Source organism: Episyrphus balteatus, chromosome 1 (assembly GCF_945859705.1).
Source record: "Episyrphus balteatus chromosome 1, idEpiBalt1.1, whole genome shotgun sequence".
Lineage (NCBI taxonomy): Eukaryota > Metazoa > Arthropoda > Insecta > Diptera > Syrphidae > Episyrphus > Episyrphus balteatus.
This window is the reverse complement of record NC_079134.1, coordinates 6,468,061-6,492,545: the sequence shown is the minus strand read 5'-3', so window position 1 is coordinate 6,492,545 and position 24,485 is coordinate 6,468,061. Positions and strand designations below refer to the sequence as shown.

The window sequence follows — 24,485 nt, the reverse complement described above, 5'->3', positions numbered from 1 at the left end:
TTTTTTTCAACATTTCCTAGACATGTTCTATTGAATATAAATCCAGTTATCTGTGTGGTCAATTCAAAGGTGGCATATTTTAATCTTGAAGATATTCTTAAACCACTCTAGCACGCATTATCGTGCATCAGACTAAACTGTGGACCAAATCTAGGGGTGATTGGAACTGCATGCCGTTCGAGGATATCAGTCAAGTACCTTTAGGTACTTAAAGTAGGTCTAGGAGAGCTCACTAACTTCGTACGTGTTGTAAAGCAGATTTTACTCCATGAAAATTTATGACTCATCTTTAAAAGGCTCGCGGGTTGACAGATAGACTTCAGCATACCGCTCCAAATCTTCCCACACAAACATTTTACTCCATACCTTCAAGCTCAACCAAACCTTAAGCTCACTCCTGTATTATTTGAGAAAATAACCACGATACTATGAGATAAAGTAATAGTACGACTTTTCTGTAAAATAAATATGATGTGCGTTAAATTTGAGCAGGAGTGTAGTTCTAAAAAATTTTAATAAGTTAAAAATTGAAATGACCTTTAACTTCCTACAAAATAAATATAGCTTTGTCGAGTTTTGTTTTTATTTATTCTTAATCTAAGATAACAAAGGAAGGAAGCAGCAGGTAACAATGAAACAGGGTTATAGTTTTCAGTTCTGGGATTTGTTTCACTGGACAAGTTCCATGTTCGAGCCCAGGGCTTGTTTGTCAGACAAACGATTGTCCTCTAAGATTATTGTGGTATGAGGATAATGATCAAGCTGGACAAAAAGGTATCGATAAGTGTAATCTCCTGAGGTCTAAAATGAGAATCAGTTTAATAAGAATTTAAGGAATCTCTTTAGCTTACTTCTTTCATTTCTAAATGCACTGTGGCTTTATTCCTGATTCCTTGAATATAGAATTGCATTCTAATGTGAGGCACTCCGTTGCGTTCGAATTTCGAATGAGCCACATGCTGTCGTCGACCTCGTCGGGATTCCTCGCCGAATCCTTTTATGGGAGCACCTAATGAGTCTTGTACTCGTGGTTCCTACAAAATATTGTATTTATTTGACCTATTTCTTAAACTATTTCAATCTTCCTTACCTCTTTCACCCTCTCTAAAGCTTTTGAGTAAATATTATTTGGACTACTCGATGAGAAGAGTTCTTTGAAAACCGTGTAGAAAAGTGCTCCTGTTACACCGACTCCCAACAGGATAACTCCCATATAGGAAGCAGTTTTAGTATTTTCTTTGATTTTTTCACCCAATGGACGAACATCGGTAGAAACATCAGTTCTATCACTAGATTTGGCTAAAGATCCTGTAGGTTTTTCTTGAGGTTGGGAATAAAAACGTTGTTGGTGTTTGGAGGCGATTGCAGAAGGGCCGATTAGTCGTTTACATTGGACGGATATGTGCCGCAAAACGGCTAGTTGAGACATTGTATTATGTAAATTAATAATAAATTAATTTAATAAACAAATAATAATAAGAAGTTATGTAAAATTTAAAATAAAAGAAAAAGATTTGTTAAAGATTTTTGCCGATAGGTAAGTACATGTCAATGTCAAAAATATGAAGTGACAGTAGATAAGTAATTTTGGCATCACTCAGAAACCTTAGGGTAGAAACAAAATAGAATTGAAGGAAGCGAACTGGTTGATACTAAATCGGTGATGGTGCTTTATACGAGGCGATTTCTAAAATGCGGTGGGACTGTGAGTGGAAAATTGTATAAACTTTTATGTAACAAATTTTACAAACCAAAACTGAGTACTTTGATTGAAATGAGAAATAAAATAAAATAAAATAAAATAAAATAAAATAAAATAAAATAAAATAAAATAAAATAAAATAAAATAAAATAAAATCAAATAAAATCAAATAAAATAAAAAAAAATAAAATAAAATAAAATAAAATAAAATAAAATAAAATAAAATAAAATAAAATAAAATAAAATAAAATAAAATAAAATAAAATAAAATAAAATAAAATAAAATAAAATAAAATAAAATAAAATAAAATAAAATAAAATAAAATAAAATAAAATAAAATAAAATAAATTAAAATAAAATAAAATAAAATAAAATAAAATAAAATAAAATAAAATAAAATAAAATAAAATAAAATAAAATAAAATAAAATAAAATAAAATAAAATAAAATAAAATAAAATAAAATAAAATAAAATAAAATAAAATAAAATAAAATAAAATAAAATAAAATAAAATAAAATAAAATAAAATAAAATAAAATAAAATAAAATAAAATAAAATAAAATAAAATAAATTAAAATAAAATAAAATAAAATAAAATACAATTAAATAAAATACAATAAAATAAAATAAAATAAAATAAAATAAAATAAAATAAAATAAAATAAAATTAAATTAAATAAAATAAAATAAAATAAAATAAAATAAAATAAAATAAAATAAAATAAAATAAAATAAAATAAAATAAAATAAAATAAAATAAAATAAAATAAAATAAAATAAAATAAAATAAAATAAAATAAAATTAAATTAAATTAAATTAAATTAAATAAAATAAAATAAAATAAAATAAAATAAAATAAAATAAAATAAAATAAAATAAAATAAAATAAAATAAAATAAAATAAAATAAAATAAAATAAAATAAAATAAAATAAAATAAAATAAAATAAATTAAAATAAAATAAAATAAAATAAAATAAAATAAAATAAAATAAAATAAAATAAAATAAAATAAAATAAAATAAAATAAAATAAAATAAAATAAAATAAAATAAAATAAAATAAAATAAAATAAAATAAAATAAAATAAAATAAAATAAAATAAAATAAAATAAAATAAAATAAAATAAAATAAAATAAAATAAAATAAAATAAAATAAAATAAAATAAAATAAAATAAAACAAAATAAAATAAGATAAAATGAAATAAAATAAAATAAAATAGGTAAAATAAAATAAAATAAAATAAAATGCGTTTGAAAATTTTCACTTTTTGTACTTTTCCACCTTTTTAGCCAATGTAGTTGATGCCGATTTTTCACGATTCGATTTTAGCCGCACGCCCAACTAGCACAACAGCTTCTGTAAATTGAAATCTCGCAGGTTCTACTTTTTATACAGCTTGTATTGAGCTTAGTTCAGAATTTAACTGCTTATAGAAGTTCGGACTTGTTGAACAACTTCTAATAAGTTGTTTAAATACTATTAAAGAAACTTAAACGAAAAAAGCTTGTTTTTCTTATAAGTCTGTTTAATGAATTTATAGAAGCTTTACAGAAATTACCAAGTTTTGTATTTGATTTTTGGTTTTGATATTAAATAATCTAGCTCGGATACTTTTTGGTTTTGTCATTGAATAATTTAGCTCGGACATTTTTTTGCTATTTGAACTGATTAAATTTTTGATTTCATTAATGAATATACTAGGATGGCAGAGTGGATAGAGTGGTGGACTACCACCAAGCAGATACGAAGTTCGATTCCTGGGTGTGGTAAAAAAATTATATACTTTTATAAATTTATAAATTATAAACTAATGTAATGTTATACATAATATCAGATCAAAAGATAAAAATCATGATTTAAAACCAGTTAAAAAAGAATTCTTTTTTGTTTTTGTAGTATTTTTTTTAAATTTCGATAAGACATGTATTAAAGAGCTATACAAGCTTTTCCGAAGCTATCTTTCAAATCTCAAAGCTTCGGTAGAGCTTCGGTAAAGCTTCGTTTAAGATCCTTACCCGAATAACAATTTTGGTTCTATAAAGCTTTATAGATGCAATTGTTGCTTCTGTAAAGCTTTATAGAAGCAAAATTGTTAGTAGGGTATAGAGGGTCAAATTTGTATAACGTTCTCGTTCTCGTTCTCGTTTTTCTATGCCCAACAACCCTACTAAAGTTTAAAAGAAGCTGAAATGTGGCTTTTGTAATACCTTAACCGAAGCTGAAATGTTAGTTGGGTTTGCGAGGTATCAACACAGCCCCAACAATAGCTTTAAGACTCAACTACATACACTACTTTTGGAAAAAGTACAATAGTGAAAATATTTTTTTTCTGGCTAGTGCAAGTTTTTTTTGGGAAAAAGAGTATACAAATTGTTTTTTAGACCAAAAAATAAGATTACTGTATCATTCGTTTTAATTTGCCAGCCTAAAAAACTATACAAAAATGCGTTTGAAAATGTTCACTTTTGTACTTTTTCACCTTTTTAGCCAATGCCTTTACTTTTCACTTTAGCATTTGAGCCTCGGAAAAACAAAAATGTGCACAAAATAAATCGATAAGATCTCTACGATAAAACACGTTCCATGTAAATCTTAATTTATATGTTAAGAAAATTTGGTATCACTTAGAATGACACTTGTGTTCCACCTCTCATTATATTCCCTTTGTCAAAACCAAACTATACATTCATCTCTTTTTATCCACCTAAAATGTATCATCTCATCTCACTAATATTCCAATCAAAACAAAAAAAAAACATACAAATTCCATTCTGTTCCAATTGTCATGCCTAGGCAGGAGAGCATAAACGATTTTCCAATTTGCTCATGTTTGACAGAATGAAAAGTTGCGCTCAGTCTGAAACACGTCAAACAAAAAAAATATTTTAACTTCAAAAAAATTAACAAAAAAACCAAAAAAAAAAAAATTCGAACAAAGTGATCATCGCAACAAAAACATTTTCAACTCAAAAAAGAAAAAATGTTTTTACAAAAGTGAGACGCGCTATGCAAATATGAATCCAAGTTATATTTGTGTGCCATAAAGTGCAAAGGAGGAGTGTTTTGTTTGTATTAGAGTGTAGGTGGCAAAAACGAAACGAAGTGAATTATAATTTCTAGCCAAAAAAATTATTATCAAAATGCAAATGAATTCTTCTTCCTCTCGAGATTCTTTAGCTAGTTTCTTCGTTGTTCTTGTTGTCGTGGGCTTCTGTTTCTTGTTTTCCAATGGAGAGGAGACCGTTTCCGTAGTTAGATAAGCAACAAAAAAGAAAAAAATATTGTAACAAAAAAAAATTAAGAATTAAATCATCTCAAGAGTATTTTTTTGCGTTCGTAAATGTCTTCTTCTTCCGTCGTCGTTGTTTGTTGTTGTTTTTTTTCTTGTGGCAGCTTTGTCTTCTTCGTGATAAATAAACTAATTGAATGAAAAATACAATTCTTACGTGTCTCTGAATGTTACGCATAATAAAATTAACAAAAATCCATCAAAACAAAAATTATATTTCTTCTTCTTAAGTCGTTGCCGTCGTCCGTTGTTGTCGCACATTTTTATTATCGTGAGCTTCCCCCTAATTCAATAGATACAGAATTTTTTGTTTTCGACATAGACCAATTTTTTTAAAACAAAAACAAAAAAAAGATTCAAGACCTTGGCTTTGGGACTTGCTTCTTTCAAAATAACAAACAAATACTTACTCATTCATCGAGACAATCTTTCAAATACAATCAAAAGAAACGAAAAAGAACTAAATTGATAGCCGGTTGATGGTTGGGGGAAAAAGGAAACCTCTTTTGTGCATTTTTTGAGTATCGTATCAATTCTGTGCACTTTTAAGGCTTTTTGCATTAAAAGAAGGAAGAACAAACAGCTGCTGCAAAAGTTTCTCGCATTACCAAAAAAAACAAATAGAAAACTAACAAAATGGATTGGATTATTAACGATGAATTGGGACTAACAGTAGGTCACTTGGTCGGATGGGCTGCTGCTTCGGCTATGGTTGTTGGTGGTGTTATTCCATATGTGCCACAGTATCGGGAAATTAAGAAAACACAAGACGCTGATGGCTTTTCATTGCATGTTTGTTTTGCACTGTTAATTGCAAATTCCTTAAGGATTCTATTTTGGTAAGTATTTTTGTTTTAAATTAACTTTAATTGAGTTGGGTAAGGGAATACTTATAGGTAAGGGAATACTGATTACTATACTATCGAGGAAATGTATAAAGTGGGAGGGTAGGGAAAGGTGTTTTTAGGTGGGGGGGGGGGGATATTGATCACTATACTATCGAGCACCGGCGGATCCAGGGGGGGCACGGGGGCACGTGCCCCCCCTAGAACTGGTTCATACTTAAAGCAAATCAAATTATAAGAGTTGTTAAAATATATGAATAATAACAGAAAGAACTTGAGTGAAACTCTTGTCTATTGGCTGAAAATGCGAATTTTATTGTTTGTTGATCCACCTCACAAATAAATAAACCACTATTTGTAGGGTAAACACGAATTTTTTTTTCGATTTAAAAAAAAGTGAATTTTCTAAGTGTTTTTTTTAACTTAAAGGTGATTTTGGTGAAAAATTTTGATATGGACATCGACGATTAAGGTATGAATTGTATTCTAAAAAAAATTTAATTGTATATGCAAATCTATTTTTTCATACGGAGGGGTTGAAATACACACTTAAAAAATTAGCACTTTTTTTGTTATTTTTTTTTCTTACGTTAGTGTTTTTAAAATAGTGCAACCCGCCACAACATTGCATAAAATATATATTATTGAACTGCTGGATATATAGAACAATCTTGCATTTCAAGAGTTTGCCCAAGTTTGCACCCCTGAAAATAAAGACCCCTTGAAAAAAAAGCGACCCATACTTATAGACTTTTATAAATATTATTTTATTGAGAAAACTTCTTCAGGGATACCTTTAAAAATATGTAAAGAAATAGTGTTGCAATTTTCAAAAAAATCGGTGCATTAGTTTTGAAGTTATAAAGGACACCGGCTTGAAAACATTAGTTGTGGGGAGAATGATTTAAAGTTTTGAACTCCAAAAAGACCTACAATTTGAACACAATATTCTTGAGATATAAAAAAAATTTATTGCAAATAAAAACAACAAAACTGGGTTTCCCAGAAAAAAAGTACCTATATATGTTTCAGTTTATTTTTTTAATCTTAAGAACTTTAATATTTTTTATTAGAATGAAGTCTTTAGTATTTGACTAAAAACTACGAAGTCATTAAAAAATGGTATAAATATGTCCATAATATTAGAAAATTTTATACAAAATCAATTAAAAAACGAAAACATTTTTTTTTCTACATTTCATCTTTAAAACTTAATTTCCCAAAAACTATTTAATGAAACAACTTGACTCAAAAAATAAAATAAATAACTAACTTTAAGAAAAGTTATAGCAGAGGGTTATACGTGCATTTTATGATTTTTAATATTTTTTTTTCTCCCGGCTAATCGGGAGGTAAGTGGGTAAGCACTTAAGTGGCTTTTACTGTACCAAGAAAATGAAAATTTTTCCTTCCGAATATTTTTTTTTTGTCATTTGGTACCTATTTGATGTGGAAAATGTGCCCAAATATTTTTGGCCAGGTTTTAGACTAAAATACCGCACTGTGCGTCGCACACATGAGTATTCGACCTCAAAATCCCGTCAAAAATATTTTTAATGTTTTTCTTATTGGAATTGGCCTAAAACATTATTTTAAAACTTAGAATGCATTAAAAAGTTACACTAAAAAAAATGTTCGGGTTAATTAAAAAAAAAATTAAGTCTTTTTTCAATTTTATTTAATTCATTATCAGTACTATAACTAATTTTTACATGAAATTTTCAAATATTGTTCATATTTAAGGTTAAAGAAAACAAAAATTTGAAAATAAGTAGTTTTTTTAAGCAACGAAAGGCAATTTGATTAAAAATACCTCAAGACTAAAAAACCCCATTAAAGAAAAAGGTGGAAACATGTGGAAATTTTTTGTATGTGCATGAGATGACAAAGATGTACAGATAAATATATAAGAAAAATGTTTGCCCGATCATACCCGAGACTATAGCAAAAACACTTTTTTTTTCTACCGGAAATTTCCTAAAATTTCACGTTTTTCTATGCACTCTTGTCATTTTAATTTTTAATATACTTTCAATAAAATATATGGAAATTTCTGTATTTACATAAAGTACATACCTTGGACATGCATCAAAAATTTTTCACAATATTATCACAAATCACAATAAAAAAACAGACTGTAGTGTTAATGATTAAAAAACAAAATAAGCTTTTGTGGCCTGAGATTATAAAATCGACTAGATTTAGACTAAGATCTTGGAAATTAGGGGGTCAACAGTTATTATTTGAAACCGGTTTTAATTAGCATGGGTATTGAGGAATGCGAAAAGCAAAAAAAAACGGGACGAATGCAATTTTTTTTTGTTTTCACTTATGACCGGATTTTGGCCGGATCTGTGCGTCGTTAAAATTCGCTGCTTGTCAGTCAGTCGTATGAAACTTCACTTTATTTCTAACCGTTATTGCTGATTTTTTTGCCAATCCGTCCCTTGTGCCCCCCTCAGAAAAAAATCCTGGATCCGCCCTTGCTATCGAGGAAAAGTATTAAATGTGAAGAAATGGGAAGTATTACTCCCTAAAATCACATATTAGCCCTATATCGTGGGCACAAAAAGCCAAAACCACGAATCTGTAAAGTTGTAGTTTTGAGAAAAATGACCTCAAAGTTTTGGAAAATCATGCAAAATCCGGGAAACTCGTGGAACGTACATTGATCTATGATTAGGGTCGATACAGTCAATAGAATGACCGATAACAAGTTAAATGATGCATTAAAGTGAAAACGTCCGTCGAGTTTGCCAACCTGAGAGTTGAAACGCAAGATGTAATTTTTTTTAATTCACTTAGGGCGATTTTGTTCACTATTTCTCAACTTGAAGCAAACTCTCAAGTTAACAAACTTGAGAGTTGACTCAAACTCGAGAGTTAAAACAAAAGTTGAGAATCTATTTTGTTCACTATTTTTTTTTTGACTCTCGAGTTTATAAAACAAAAGTTGGCTAACTTTCAGTTTTAAAAATATCCCTAGGATATTTGTGAGAGCTGAAACAAATACTGCCAATTCAATGTCATTTATATCAATGTCATTTATATTTTGTGCATTTTTTGTGTTTCAAATGTGAAATTTGTTTTAACAATCATTTAAAATCGGCATTTAACTTTATTTTGTTTTATTTTAACTCGAATTTTGAGCAAATAATTTTCTTTTTGCAAAAGTTTGAATGTGCCTTTTGTCAACAAAAATTCTGAAGCTATATGTGTATGTATATGTGTGTAAATACAAAACGGCGGGAAATGTTAATGATTCATTTGATGAATTATAATTATTTAAACTAATGTTTTGATATTAAATGTAAAGTGCAACCATGAGTGATGTTCGCCTAGATTTTTATTATTTGATTGCTTAATAAATTTGTTTAAAACAAAAATTTATAATAAAACATGAAATTTTTCTATGCAAAACCTCAAGTTTGCTTCATAACTTCTACTTTTTCCGGAAGTCGAGAAAACTGGAAGTTGATAAACTCTCGAGTTGAAAATCGAAAGTTATAAACGTCAACTTTTAGTGAACAAAAGCAAATTCGAAAGTTGAAGATAAAAATCCTCAAGTTATGTTCAACTTCTAGTGAACAAAATCGCCCTTATTATTTTCTCAACTCTCCAGTTGAAGATCTAAAGTTGGCCAAATTCAAATATGAAAAATATCCCTTTGATATTTATGAAATATGGAACAAAAACTGTCATTTATTTTAACTAAAATTTAAATCTGTCATATCGATAGCATATTTGTATTCTATTTTGTGTTTAATTTGTTAAATTGTGAAAATATCAAATTATTATGACGCTTTTGAAATAAAGCTAAAGAAGAGCACAAAAATTTTCTTGTAAAACTTCTAGTTTCTTCAGCCAACTTCTACTTTTTCCAAGAGTTGAGAAATCAAAAGTTGAAAACGTCAACTTGGAGTGAATAAAATCGAATTCAAGTTATGTTTAACTTCGAGTGAAAAAAATGACACTTAGTTGTTTGAAAAGTAATATTTAATTATATTCGGTTTAAATTCTAAAAAACTGCGAATGTCAATGAACGTTTTTGTTCAAGGTCATGATTTCTGAGATTTTACTGACTATGATGATATTATTTATTCAAAAAAACAAACCTGACGAAATAAGGACAATGTCATTTCATATGACTTATGACATGCATACGATAGCAATGGTGAATTCTAGAGAGCTGGTTTGTGCGGCCTTGTGACCTTATTTTTGTGGAATTTTTGAGTAAGGTTTTGGTCAAAGAAGACAAATTGTGATCAGTGATGGTTTTGGTCATGATGGTCTGAACCTATCTCGGTCAAATGCCTTCATCAACTTAGTATCTAGTGTAATGGTGTTTTTATTGGCCCAGCAGGACAGTTGTCCTCGTAACGGCCTGTGATGCTGACGGCCGCTTTAATTGACTCAGACTGCCATTCAAAAACGCAGAGCCAAGAGCTAAATATGTGCGTCAGAGGACCCACTGAGTAAGTTTTAGCTCAAAAGGATGCATTTGAGGGCCTTTGAGTTGTATTAGAGCTATTAAATGCGTTAGTTGGCATCAGTAAAACAACACTTTAATTTTCGGAAAATAAGTAGATAGATCGTTGACTTAAAACTAGAAATCCTATGCGTAAAGATTAATAACAAACTAAAACTATACTATGCTTTTAAATGATCTTTAACATCAAGAAGAGAATTTATTAATGTCAAATTGTATTCAGAAAAATAGCCTGTTTTTACTAGCGCCCAAATAAGATAATTTCGCAAATGAGGTCAGTTCAGATTTCAAATTCAATTTTTTTTTCTATAGAATTTGACATTCGAAATGAGATAATTTGCGTAATCATCTCTTTTGACCTCTAGTAAAAACAGGCTATAAGATAACGTGAAAGCCTAGTGATTTACAACTCTCATCCATTTTTGTGTGCGTGTAAATAACACTGGTCAACAAAATTGAACATTTTTTGCTACAAGAACCAAGATATACTTTAATAGAGGTTTTTGATGTGCAATGTGCTCAACTCGAATCTGAAGTCAGAAAAATATTACCGTTACAAATTTATTTATAATGAATAACCCCACATAAAAACATAACCCGAAAACAGCCAAAATGACGTTTATCGGCGTTTTCTAACGGTAATTTTTCGAGTTCAGCGCACCAAAAACCTATAGAAAAGTGTTTTTTGGTTCTTGTGGCAAAAACATTGTTGAGCAGTGTAAATTTCAACAATGGCAGGGACCATTAGTTTACCGCCGAGTTCGATTTCAGAGAAGCACTTTTTCATGACAGTGATACACTTGAAGGCTTTGTTAACAACACATTTTGATGGAAACGGTCACTATTTCCCATTCAATGCTAGTTCTGGTCCTCTCTAATGACGCCGTCTTGTTTGGCTAATCAATGATTTAACTTAGCCCCTTAAAAAAGACTATAACCGTTAAATCTAATGTCCATGTCGATAGGGCCAGTTTACGATACAACATCTTCATAGAATTGTCTTTTTAATAAATCGATATTTACATTCGCTTTATAGCTTGTGACTTCACATTGTTGAATCCACATAACGAACATATAAAAAATGTCCAGTCGATGGAATTGACCACATAATAACATTGCAATATATCTATGATGCGATGTCCATTGAATGTGAAGTGTTTGTAATTTTCAGTTACAAGAAAAAAGGTCCAATGACACTACAATACAGTTATTTTTTATGATAACGAAGAAAAATAACTTGAACTTTAAAATTGAGTTATTTTTTATGGATGAAGTGGTGATGTTTCCTTCAACCACATGAGGGTTTTAACCTGAATAAAGTACTTTTCATTACGATTCTTCACTGAGGATGATTTTTCGATGAAATAAGTGATGTTCTTCCAAGGTTATTAAATTCTATTGTAACAACGTACGTCCATTGGATTGAGTTAAATTTAAATTATTGAAGAGCAAGAAAAGACTCATTTTCAAAATTTGCCATAGTGTGGTCTTAACGATGTCTTATTCTTGATTCCACGTACGCCTGAAGAGTAACAATGTTCCGGGCATTTGGATCTTTGTCTCACTGCCACTGGAACAAGCAGTGGTTTTTTTAATTGTTTAACTACTAGAACTAGAATTAGAGTAGCAACCGAAAAAATTGAGATTAATGCTCAAATTTCAAATAAGTAAGTAATAAGTCACTTTCAGCTCCTGTATGTAACCTAATCTAACCTTCCCCATTAGCTCAAATTTCAAATAACCATTTAAAATTAAAGTTAAGACATTACTTCAAGCAACTATATTAAGTGACTTGCTACACAATTTTCTGTCTAGATGCATGCATGAATCATAAAAGCACACTCAATCTTTATTATTGGATAAAAGCACACCTTCGTTGTTAACTACAGAATAAACAATGACTATTGTAAACTTTGTTGTTAATATTATTTACGTCAATGCAAAATATTTCTTAAGCTCTATATCTAAAATTATTTTTTCTGGTTGACGACCTCCACCTTTTGTGTTCTTTTGATCTCAGAATTTATTGAAAAAACTACGCAACCACCCTACCTATCGATTCAATGCTATTTCATAAACAATCTATCTTTCTCTTTGATTGTCTTCAACTTCTTGTCTTGTTTCTTTGTTAAATCTTAATATAGAACTCTGGTTTAGCCAGATGACCTTGATCAGACCATCATTTCATTCCATTTCTTGTTTATTTATTTTTTTCTTTTTGATAAATTGAAGGTTGTCGATGAGTCATAATTAAGTTGATTTATTCATCCGTGATGCTTGTTAATTGGTATCTAAACGAGTTTCTTGTAACCAATTTTTGTGTTCATGTCGTGCTATTTATTAACTTCCGATTAGATATAATTTTATCATGGAATTTATGTTTTGATACGTGTCTCTTTGATGCAACTAAATTGACATTTTGTGGTTTGTTTTCATTGAATTTACTTGAAAATAACATCAAACCAAAAAAGTATTCAGTATTTTGGCAAATATCCATACTGCCAATTAATATTTCTTTGAAGAATATCATCCGAGGGTAATATGTAAATTTTCTATTTAGCAGTCAATGAATGTAACGAAATGAGATTTCCTATGTTTACTCGTACATACATATGACTGGATTGGTTGTAAAGCCTAATTATTATTACGTAAATATTTGGCATTTGTTTTATTCAAGAATGCAATTTTACAATATTTGTTTATAGAACATAAAATAAAGTCTGAGGTTGCAATACTATGAAACGTGGTATTTGGGACAGATATTAAATATTTATCACTATGCTTTTATGAATCTAGTAAACATACACATTGTACGATAAAGGGGGAACAAATTTCGAATAGTGTCAAAACACTTTTTATTGATTTACATGATTTACAGGAAAAAAAATAATGGTTGTAGAATCTTATTCTTTCACCATTCCGAATACTGAACCAAATATCTTCAACGCTATAAAGAAGGAACAAGAACTTCAACTTTTTGAAGCTATTTGTTTTAGTACGTCGAAGAAAACTCTGGCCATCTTTTATGCTCTTAGCAGTTCGGTTGTTTTTCCTGTGTAACCTTACAAATTCGACAATCGGCCCTTTACAAACATTTATCCGGTGCTCTCCTATCGGCCAATGCCATGTAATTTTAGCTATTACACTGCCTATATCTTATAGCTTTCTATATCAGTTTTTGTCTTGAGTGAGGTTTATCTTCCTTCATATTTTGCAATCTGTGAGACTATTCTATCTTCGGTTTCATAATATATAAGTTCTATATGCCCTTCAAGATTCGCAAGGAGATGTCCACTTTTTCGACATGAAAGCCTGAACCTTCTTTATGGCTACTTAATCGGCACATTCGTTGCCTGGAATTTCAATATGCGCTGGTCTGGTACCCATACTAGGATGATTTTCATTCTATCTTTCTGTTTATTGACTATTTTTGTGTCGAACATCCATTAAAAGCTTTGATAGCTCATTGGATATATTTCGATTACACTGGTCAACAAAATTGAACTTTTTTTCCCCACAAGAACCAAGATAATACTTTTCTAGAGGTTTTTGATGTGCTGAACTGGCAATAAAATTTAATTTGGTTGGCCAGTGCTGTTTTTGAGTCAAAGACCTGCTTTAATTTTAAATATCTCAGGCAGTAAAAGAGATATCAGAAAGATTTAAACATTTTTTGGAAGAATAAAACTATTTCTTATAGGCACCGTTCTCTTTATAATCATGATCTGTCTACATCTACATGGTAATCTCTAAGCAGCAACTAAAAATAAGTAAGCAGCCGCTACTAGCTGGCGAAGCTGATTGAGATTGTTCCTGGTTTCACGGCTATATCCATACCTAATAGTATTTATGTCTGGTGATACTTTGTCTATTATTTTTAATTTTACTAGAATTTAGTTTGGGAGACATGTCGTTCCCAAGTTAGACTACTACCAAGTTCAACATGTGTTTTTTAGTTGCCCTGCTGTCTTCATCAAACGGAAACTTCCTCTGAGATATTCGTTAGAAGTTCTGCGGGGTTCGATTAACGGATTAACTTGCTAAATATATTTTTTTTGGGATCATGCAAAAGGTAAAAAAGGTTTATACTCGGTCATTTCAAATGAATGTTGGTTTGAACTTAAATTTCACACATTGTTAAATTTAGTTTCAAACTTTATGTTTCAGATATTGACTTTGAAGACCTTTAGATACAACCTACATACACAGATGAAATATTGTGGATCGACTGGATTGGAGCAACTATCACAAAATTCTCAAATTTCAACTGAGCTGAGTGGGTAGTTAAAACTTGTTGTAGTCAAATTTAGCACAATAAAATTTAAAAAAAAAATATTTCGAGATGAATTCTCAAACTACAAAATTTAGAATTTAAATTCAAATGTCAAGGTTGCACATGAGGCTTATCGCAAATAGCTTATCAGCACACTTTGAACTTTTTTTTTAATAATTTGAAAGAATTTCTCTAAACAGAAACAGCAATTGATTTTTATTTTAAATAAGGTTTTTGTTTGAAGAGGTGTTATCTAAGCTCTTTTCATAAACAGACTTTTGTTTGTCAATCATCTGTTTTTGCTTTGAAATACATTTATTTCAATAGCGGAAACATATTTTATTATTTATTTTTATTCTGCACAAAAGCCTTTCAGTTTTTTATTTAAACAATATGCCTTACCACTTATTATTTTTTAAAGTTATCACTAAATACAAACAAACAAATATCGTCGTCAGTAAATGTATGTAAGTGGCCTTATCAATCCAGACGCTGATAACGATAACCACAAGATTCCATTCTATCTTTACGCTATTCATAAATATTTAGCAAGGTATTAGCAAACTGGATCATTAGATTATACCTTATCATCGACATGTTGTCAAACTTCAAATAACCATATCATTAAATTATTTTTTTTTAACAAACAAATAAAACTGTACAGAAACCCTAGTTATTATTCAATTATATGGTCAATGTCCTCTCAGTTTTATTTGCAATTGGCATGCATCTCGAAGAACAAATTGAAAAACGAAAAACGTTTTAAAATCTCCTCGCCAGCCAACAAAATTCCACACCACACATGTTCGAATACATAAATGCTATTGCCTGATTCCTTGTATGGAATTTTTGTTCTGCTGCTGTGTTGTAGTTATCATTGACTTTGGGCTTGATGTGTTGTTATTCAAGTGCTCTACCGGTTGACCCTGGCGCTTAAAATAATGTCTGTGTTTGGTGTTTTTTTTTTTTTTTGTTATCTGAATTATGAATTACCCCCAGCTTGCTCTGGGTTTTATGGGGAACGAAGAACATAGAAAAATAGTAAATCGGATTTACAATCAATAAATTGGTAATTTTTCCTACACACGTCTGCTCTTCTCTAAATTGGTGACCACTGTCGTTCCACACGTCATATACCTACCACCACCATTCATGATGACTTCAGTGCATGTAGGGGATGTAAAGGCATATTTCCAATTATGTCAACAGCGGTTGGCGTCATTTAATTTATATACCGCTTGCGCTTATGAACAATAACGTAAACTAGCGACAATGGACATTCCTTCGTCCAATTTAATAGGCATTTCTATACTCTCTAATGTTCGTTAATCTAATTTCCAAAATAGAATTTCATGCTGGGTGTGTGTAGAAGAGTAGTAGAGAGAATTGAGAGGGGAAAAATATTGTCTGACCTGCGTTTTGGCATTCACACATTTGACGAGGTATTCGCAAAATATTTGATTAAATTAAACCATTTGTTGTAGACTTTGTGCTACAGAGGGAGCCAGGAGCAGATGTATTTGTGTGTGATTGGAAATTATTTACACATCAATGAGCTAATTTTGCGCAACTAAGCCAATACAAAAAGCTAGAAAGAGCGTGATTGGAGAATATTTTTTTTTTGTGGATTCGAGTTCAATGATGGTTGAGAGGGTGATATTATTGATTTTTTGTTGCTGTTTTTGTATATTTGAAAATAAATCAAAATACAGATTTAACGATTAGTTAGTTAATTAGGTTTGTGGTTTACTGGGTAAATAAATACACATTTGGGGATTTATGAGTGTGGTTTTAAATAAAATAGAAAATGCATTAAGTTGAGTAGTTATGAAATATTATGAAATTAAAATAAATGCAATGAATAACGGCTGGAAAAGACCTAGGTTAAGTACCCACAACATCTGATTGCAACTGGGAGAATTCAAAATAATACACTCGATTTCACTTGATTGTGAACACTTGTTTTCAATTAAACTCCAAATCTGCGCAAAAGCCTACCGATAGTAGTTTACGAATGCTTTATTTTGTTTGAGAACATACTTCCTCAAAATGATTCGATAATTTGCTATATTTTATATCTTCGATGCCGAGTTGCAGAAGTGTGAGTTGAGTTTGCAGCTTGGTTCGCGAACTCGTTTCCCAAAATATCAAAACGACGTCAACATAAGTTTGATCTTAGTTTTAATTAGCATGTCTCTGATCTTGCTAATTGTACTAGAATCATGTCTTGTGTCTAGTATTGCCCTTAAAGCAGAAAAATTGTCGGAACAGATAGTCCATTTGCCTCGAGTATGTGAGAATTGTTCAACGGGTTTGTAGATGGCTTACGTTTGAAGACAAGGTTTCCTTGTTTCCTTAAACGATTCTTGATCAATCGTGCGAATGCAAAAGACCGTGCGTCGCGGTCGGTATATACAAAAGACCATCCTTTCCCAGTAAGGTCGTAGAAAGTTCATAAAAAAGCTATTTGCTGGTTGTTACTTTGCGAAATTCATTTAGTTTTTGCAGGATGGAGGATGTACACTGGCCGAAAAAATTCTTCGTACGATTTACAAATTTCAATTTTTCAATTTCCAATATTTTTAAATATTGTAAATTTATATTTGTCTTAAGCCAACGTGAAATGCTATTTATTCATTTACTGTGCTCCTCTTTTAACTATTATAGTTTGTAACTAAGTGCTCTTTAAGGGATACGACAAACAGAGTTTTTATTTTTCGTACGAAGAATTATGTCGGCCAGTGTATGTATTTAGGTTAGGTGTGTATATTCTAAATAGTAAAAGGTTCATGTTTCCAAAGTGTTGGGCATTAGTAAGGTGTTGTGTATAGCTGAGGAGATTCTTCTTTGTCGTTTGTGACTCATTGCTAATGCTACAGATTTGTCAATTATCCAGTCATTATCATGACGGTGAGCTTCAGTAGGTAGACGTGCTTCAGCGAGGATATTTTGATTATGAATTCCAGAATTCCAGTAAAAATCCCTATGCTATTCCTTGGAGATTGTTGATAAGTGGGTTTCAATTGTATTTTTTTTTTTTTTTGTAGATTTAGGGCTTGAGCCATAAATAGCAAAGCGCAGTCAATCTTACTTTAATTTTATGTATTTGAAAATTTTAGGACTGACACATTCGCTTATTTTGTTAACATAAGTGAATGCCTCCTTTCCATCAATATGGCCAATCAGAACGAGAAAGCCTTCCAAAAACAGTTTGGTATCAACCTAAACCGTTAGAACAAGCCTGGCTTGGCCAAGAAGAAGTCACTTCGTCGCTGCCGAGAAATTGGCTTGAGCTTCAAGACCCCACGTGATGCTATCGATGGAACTTACATTGACAAGAAATGCCCCTTCTCCGGTAATGTGAAAATGCAAAATGCAAAGGACCATCGTTATCCGTAGGGATTATCTGCACTTTGTTCGCAAATACAGTCGTTTTGAGAAGCGTCATAGGAACATGAGTGTCCATTGTTCACCAACCTTCAGGGATGTTGAAGCAGGAGACATTGTTACCATTGGTGAATGCCAGCCATTGTCGAAGACTGTGCGTTTCAACGTGCTTAAATGCTCGAAGGGACAGGGAGCCAAGAAGAGCTTTAAGAAGTTTTAAAAAAAGTTAACATTTGATTTAAAATATGTGAATAACTGAAACACTTTGTCATTTATTTGAAACCATTTAAAGAAAATGACGTTCTGTAAAGAAAAAACTGTATGGTAAGGAGTTTCAAAACTCCATCAATGTTATGATGATTTATTAAAACAATGCAACGAGAGTGAGTTATTTATTTCTGAAGTTTAGGTAGGGAAAGTTTTGGAATGCTAAAAAAAAGAACTTAACATAGAATCACCAATACTAAACTAATATTTGTTTAGATTAAGCTTTGTTATTTTGAAATGTTGAAGCTTCAACAACGAATAACGCATACAAATTATTCTGGATAAAACATTTTTAATAAATATTCATTGAAAAATATATAAAACGGATTTTCTTCTGCAAAAGACACTCGAATGTTCAAGTGTTATACCAAAATCACCTGAAATAAAAAAAAAAGTCCATTAGTGTTACTTTTTAATTTAACTTTCCCAATAATGTAAAATCATGCTGCACCTGAAACGAGTGAAAAACATTTGTATACAAAAAGTTTCATGCATCAAAAACAGGTAGTTCTTTTTTAAAAGGAACCTTGAAGAACTTTTATTTCATCCAATTATTTATCTTTTTTTTGATCCGAATCGAATATTTTGTACCTTACATATGTGTACCTTAACCAAACCACCCTGCATGAAACTATTCAACTAGAATTGCAAAACAAAAAATAAATCAATAAATTGAATGGGATTACATTCAACTCTTACCTACATCAATTTCACGTCCGTTCGTCTATAATATTCAAGTAAGCTCCAAAGAACAATTAAAACTACATACATACATGTACAGAGAAATGCCAATTTTAGCACTTTGTTCAGCATGAGCAGTTTTTAAACAAAAGTCAGTTGGTGAGTTTGTTGTTTTGTAGTTTTATTTTGCTTTTTTTTTTTTGCAAAACCAAAAAGTGAACAAATTCACACATGTTAAGCTAAGCCTGGGTGAGATATTAATAAATAATAATAAATTGAGATCAAGGTTAAATGATTGTACTCGTATAATAGAAATATGTTTGTATTTTTGAAATAGTTTCATTCTCATTACAATAATATTAATTGTTGGGAACTTTTTTTTTATTTCTGATATAATAGAAGGGTAATTTTAAATTGGTAACAAAATCACCTTGAAAATATACAAGTACACCTAAACGAAGGATATATTTTTGAATTTATATTTTGCTTTTAGGCAGTCATAATTTGAATTTGCTAAGTCCATAAGTTTAGAACTTAATTATAGATAATGGAAAATTGTTTTAGCAAGAAATCTATCTTTAAACATAAACAAAACAATAAAAAAATTAAATGTACTTCTTTGCAAAACAAATTCCCCTTTTTTGCGAATAATTCCCAATTTTGTTTTATTTCTTGCCATTTTATGGCCATTATTTTTTGTTAATTGTTTTTATAAATATTAACAGGACTTGTTTCTCCATATAAAAAAGGTGAATGAAATGAAGAATCCATAGGCGGGGGGAACATAGTAAGAAAAATTCATAAATGAGTTTTTAATGAAAAAAATTGTTATTCTTTAAACTTTCCTTAGTTAACCGAGTTATATTTTTTAATAATTCATTCGTAACTTTCAACTATTTGAAACAAGTAGATAATTTATTTTCAATGAGTATTTTTTTTTTTTTTTCATTAATAACTTCTATCTTCACAACGTCCATAAAGACAAGAATATAGCATTTTCTCTGACGTTATTGTACTTAAATTAAAAAGTCAGTGCGCGATTAATAAACTGCAAATATTATTGATTTAAATGCAAAGAAGAAAGCTTTGTCAAGTAATGAATATTTAAATATTCCATAAGGGATACAGAAGATAACCATTATATTCACATTCTATAAATAGATCGAGTATGAATCGAATGCTCAAGGCTTCTTCTTTCTTTCAACATTTACCTTCTTTAATTCTTTTCGAAGAAAAAAAAAAAAAATAATTTCTTTTCTTCTTTTCATTTCTTGAAACATAATATTCTTTTCTTTCAGCACGTTATATAGCTAACGTAAACGCAAAATTGCGTAGAGAATATAAGAAGTATAAAAGTTAAGCTAAGGGATTATCCTTTTCGACATCCTTTTTCTATGAGAAAAGATATGAATAAACAATGAACTTGGCATAACAAGAATTCTTGTTGAATTTTCTATGTGCAGCTATAAAAAGAAAAAAAAATTCCAACATCGGATGTAAAAATGTATAATATATTTTTCCTTGGGATGTAACTGACCTTCAAATCCAACCATGAATAATTAAATTTTAATGAAGTTGAATATTATGTTGAGTCATCTTAGTCATTGTTTTTTTTTTTTTTTTATTGGTTTCTTTTTAACCTAAACCTACCTTTTGGGGCAATGAAAACTTTGATTGATAACTTTAGGAACTAATCTTATCTATGTCATTCTTGAGCAAAAAAAAAGTTTAGTTTATGTTTCTAATAAAAGCTTATCTTTGTTTAAGGTGATTTTAATTTTTCAACAAAAACAACTGATGTTTAATGTTTTTGGAAAATTACAGGATAAACATAATTGGAATGTTTCTATTAGACTTGTGGGGAACATTTTGTATTGGTTAATATTGTGTATCTGTTAGAGTTAAGGCTCCGTGGATAAATAAATAAAAAAGACATTTATCATAACAGTTCTTTGAACCAAACTTTTTTAATCAATATTTATTACGAGTTTTATTGGAATACGTTTTTTTGAGGAAAATGTAGTTGCTGATAAATTTATCGAATGGTCAATCAAATTTTTTCGATATACCTCAGAGGTATATATTGGGGGCCCTTTTATGCTCAAGTTATGTTAATGAGCTTCACACTATAAAAAAAAACTCCTTCTCCCATCATTCGCTAATGTCGTTCAGCTAATTGAGCATAGTGTTTTACGTATCAAAGAAGTGGTCACAGTCGCTCGACAATATCATCTTTTTACCAGTTACAAAACATAGGTACATTTCTCTGTCTATTTGTATGGTGCCTATTTTTGACATCTATAAAAAATTTCAAGAGATAGAAACTAATTTGCTGTAAAAAAAATAAACAAAAGTCTAATTGTTATGTTAATTTGCCAAATTTCATCAACTTGAAAACAAAACTCATTGCAAGTGATTTGATCAAAAACTTTTACAAACTGCAAATTGCAAATGAACAAGCTCTTTACTTCAACACTTTTCGTGTAATTGATAACTTTCACTTAAAACTCATCAAAGTTTTGGAAGTAGCTTCTCTCTCAGTTGATAAATTTTTAAGATTTTAATTTATGTTTGGAAATTCTTTGATCTAGGTAGGTACTTATTCTTATCCTTAAACTTATATTTACCTTCTTAACTCTAATTCTAAAGCCTCTTTCTTTAATAATCAAATTAATTTTTCAAACTTCAAAAACTTAAGTACGAATATTTCAATAAATCAAAAAAGAAAAAAAAAGGGGAAAAGTTTACTCCTTCGTTACAGGAAGGAGACCCACAAACAACCTACAACGACGTTCTTTTGAAAATAAATTTCCTTTTTAATTTATTCCATCAAAAAGAATATAAAAAAACAAAAAAGACTATAAAGAAAGCAAACCCATTTCCAACTATCCTCAATTGCAATGGCACACATTTTTTTTTTTGCTTGCTCATAATAGGTAATCCATGGTTCAGTAAAACTGTAAAGTAGTTGGAGTTGCAATATAAAAAAGGACTCAATAATGGCACTGTAACTTGTCCTTTTTATATTTTTCTTTATTTTTCCTTAGTGCACTCACTTTTCTTTTAAGATTCAACCTTTTGCTGACATTTTACTTAGTTTTTTATTTCTTCGCCTTTTTCGTGCCAGTGCATTTTCAGGCAGGCAGGAATGGTGAAATAGGTTTTTTGTAAAACAGCACAGTAACCTAGTGTCCTTTGGATCGAATAAAAAAAGGATAGTTCGACAACGAAACACAATGATAACAGGAACTCAGCAGCAGAGCGTTGCGTGGTAGCGTTTTATATTTTGTATAGGAAGTGTCAAACGGATATATCACTATAGTCTAGTTTTATTTTTTGCCCTGATAGCTGGGGTTTGGTTTAAAGGTTTTGTGAAAAAGCTTTTTTAGGTTCGTCGATCCGGAGTGCTATTAAGCTTGTATTTTTGTTTAGCTAATGTTATTCCGGTATAAGTGGCGTTCCTATGTTTTCCTTCTTTTCGGTTTAATGTGTGCCTTTTTAATCATTGGTCATTAGAATGTGCCAGAAGGAGGATTGGCAGAATATTGTATGATATACACACAATCCTTTGGAAAAAGGACACGCTATATATCGTGTCAACGGGAAATTCTTTCTGTGTGTTTTAAATTTCCCTTCCCTCAAAATAAATCAAAACAAATTGTCTTTTCGACCAAAAAATCCAATACTATTAATGAAAAAACTTACAACAAAAAACTCATGTATGAAAAATATCAAACGAAATGTGTAAATAGGGATAAAACAATTGGATTTTCTTGACTACAGCTTGTTCTCTTTTGCCAGCGGCTAAAGTGCAGCAAATTCTTTCGGTTGGGTAAACTTAATGCAGCTTTATGCCAACATAAAATCATCGTCTATGATGGCCGAGCTATTATTAGAATTCTTTATCTCAATGTCAATGTGAGAAACTGTGTCATAATTTGTCCCGGTTGATGGTTGGTTAGACAGAAATTCCTCTAACATAATACCTCAAAACGTGAGTTTAAAGGAGAAAAAAAAAATAAAATGCGAGAACATGTTTTTACCGCGTTTTGAATATGGTTTGTGCACCATGGAATGGTGCATAATAATTATACACACTGCTTCTGACATCATAAAAACAGGTACTAGTGGTTTAGTTATTATTATAATTTTTTTTTTTACTTTTTTTTCTTGCGTCAACGACGTCGTCGTCGGGGATATGGAAGCAACCAATTAAATGCAACTTGTTTCAAGTGCACTTTCAATGTTAACCATTGGATGGGAGATTATTTCTTGAACTTGAGTTTAACTTTCAAATCGATGAATAATCATAATTGGAAATTTCCTTAAAAAGTCTCTGAGGGTCATAACTCATAAGAGCTTGCAAATAATGTTTCATTCAAGACTTTTGTTGTAGAGTGTGTTCTTGAGAATATCTTGGGTAGTATATTATAAAGAATTGCTAGAAATAATTTATTTCAATTGCCATCAAGAAGGTTATTAGCATATATTGATTTTGGAAAAAAATGATATAAAAAAAATTCTGTGTAGAGGAAACTATTGAGATAGGTTTTCATAGAAGGGAAGGTAGGGTTCTTGTTTGGTTTAACAGATGAATATTTTTGTATGTCTTTGTAATAAAAAACATAAAAATAAAATGAAAAAAAAAAAAAAATAATAAAAGGAGATTTGAAAAGTTTTGAAGGGTTTTAAATCTCGTAGGGCCGAAGTTTGTGTTATAAAAAAAAGATAGTTAGTGTTACAACAACAACTTTCCAATCGTTTTCAAATAGTAGCATATTCAATAGGTTACTTGAAGAAGATTTGAAATAAAAAATAGCAAATCAAAAGTAGCAGTTCCAATGTTTGAGATCAAATGCAGTTGAATCTGGGAGAAAAATTATAGAATGTAGCCAAGAGTGAAACTCGAAACCACACCTCTAAGTGAGCAGTAAAAAATTACATTTTAAGTATTCATTTGATTACAGATTATTTATAGATTCATAGATTTATAGATTTAAATGCTTTAAAAATTCATGTTTAAATAGTTTCAAGCTTGTCTTATATCGTCAACATGAGTTAAAATACAGCAGTGTTCTACCTGGAATCCTTCATTCAGTGATGTTTTTTTCTTCAGTATTTTTTAAAAATTTGGTTCGATAAGCAATCTATTGAAGGAAGTTTGTCGATTGATTCACTGGCCAACAATTTTCGACTTTTTAAAATTTTCCAGAAACGTCGTAGATTTGGGATCAGTAAGCTCAAAAAACATATTGGTTTCTTTCTAGCAGCTCTAGTTTTTGAAATGTTTAATTTTTCATATTTAGGGGAATATTCATGCTAACTTTTAAGTTTTCCCTCTATTTTTTTTTTTAATATTTTAGTTTTCCACATTTTGGGGGTAATTTCGTACTAATTTTAAAGTTAAGCTTATTTTAACTGTTTGTTAACATTTTCCAAAAAATTTTGTATCGAACCTAATGCATTTGGGTCCACTAAGCCTAAAAATCACACAGGTTGCTTTCTAGGAGCTCCATTTACTTAGATATTTTAATTTTTCATAT

The 24,485-nt window shown here is 30.0% G+C and overlaps 2 protein-coding genes and 1 pseudogene across 2 annotated transcripts in view; 2 read left to right on the top strand and 1 right to left on the bottom strand.

Annotated features, from left to right (window-relative positions):
• Positions 1–565: 565 nt before the first annotated feature.
• LOC129921536 (mitochondrial import inner membrane translocase subunit Tim21) lies at positions 566–1,569 on the bottom strand. The gene is made up of 3 exons (XM_056003411.1): positions 1,091–1,569; positions 852–1,034; positions 566–801 (listed from the first exon to the last, which is right to left on the bottom strand). The coding sequence occupies exons 1-3, from the start codon at positions 1,427–1,429 to the stop codon at positions 670–672; spliced, it is 654 nt and encodes a 217-aa protein (XP_055859386.1). The 5' UTR covers positions 1,430–1,569; the 3' UTR covers positions 566–669.
• Positions 1,570–4,624: 3,055 nt separating this feature from the next.
• The window catches only part of LOC129907743 (uncharacterized), an 83,989-nt gene continuing 64,128 nt past the window's right edge, over positions 4,625–24,485 (top strand). The window contains 1 exon segment of the mRNA XM_055984093.1: positions 4,625–5,839. Within this exon segment, the coding sequence (XP_055840068.1) occupies positions 5,637–5,839 (203 nt within the window). The 5' untranslated portion in view covers positions 4,625–5,636.
• Positions 17,767–18,233, top strand: LOC129907744 (40S ribosomal protein S11-like; annotated as a pseudogene).

What these genes read in the sequence shown, in the direction of transcription:
- LOC129921536 (XM_056003411.1), bottom strand. Translation starts at nt 1,429, where the DNA reads ATGTCTCAACTAGCCGTTTTGCGGCACATATCCGTCCAATGTAAACGA. An exon ending in CTTTAGAGAGGGTGAAAGAG is followed by an intron (nt 1,035 to 1,090) that starts GTAAGGAAGATT and finishes AATATTTTGTAG; the next exon opens with GAACCACGAGTACAAGACTC. An exon ending in TGCATTTAGAAATGAAAGAA is followed by an intron (nt 802 to 851) that starts GTAAGCTAAAGA and finishes TTCTCATTTTAG; the next exon opens with ACCTCAGGAGATTACACTTA.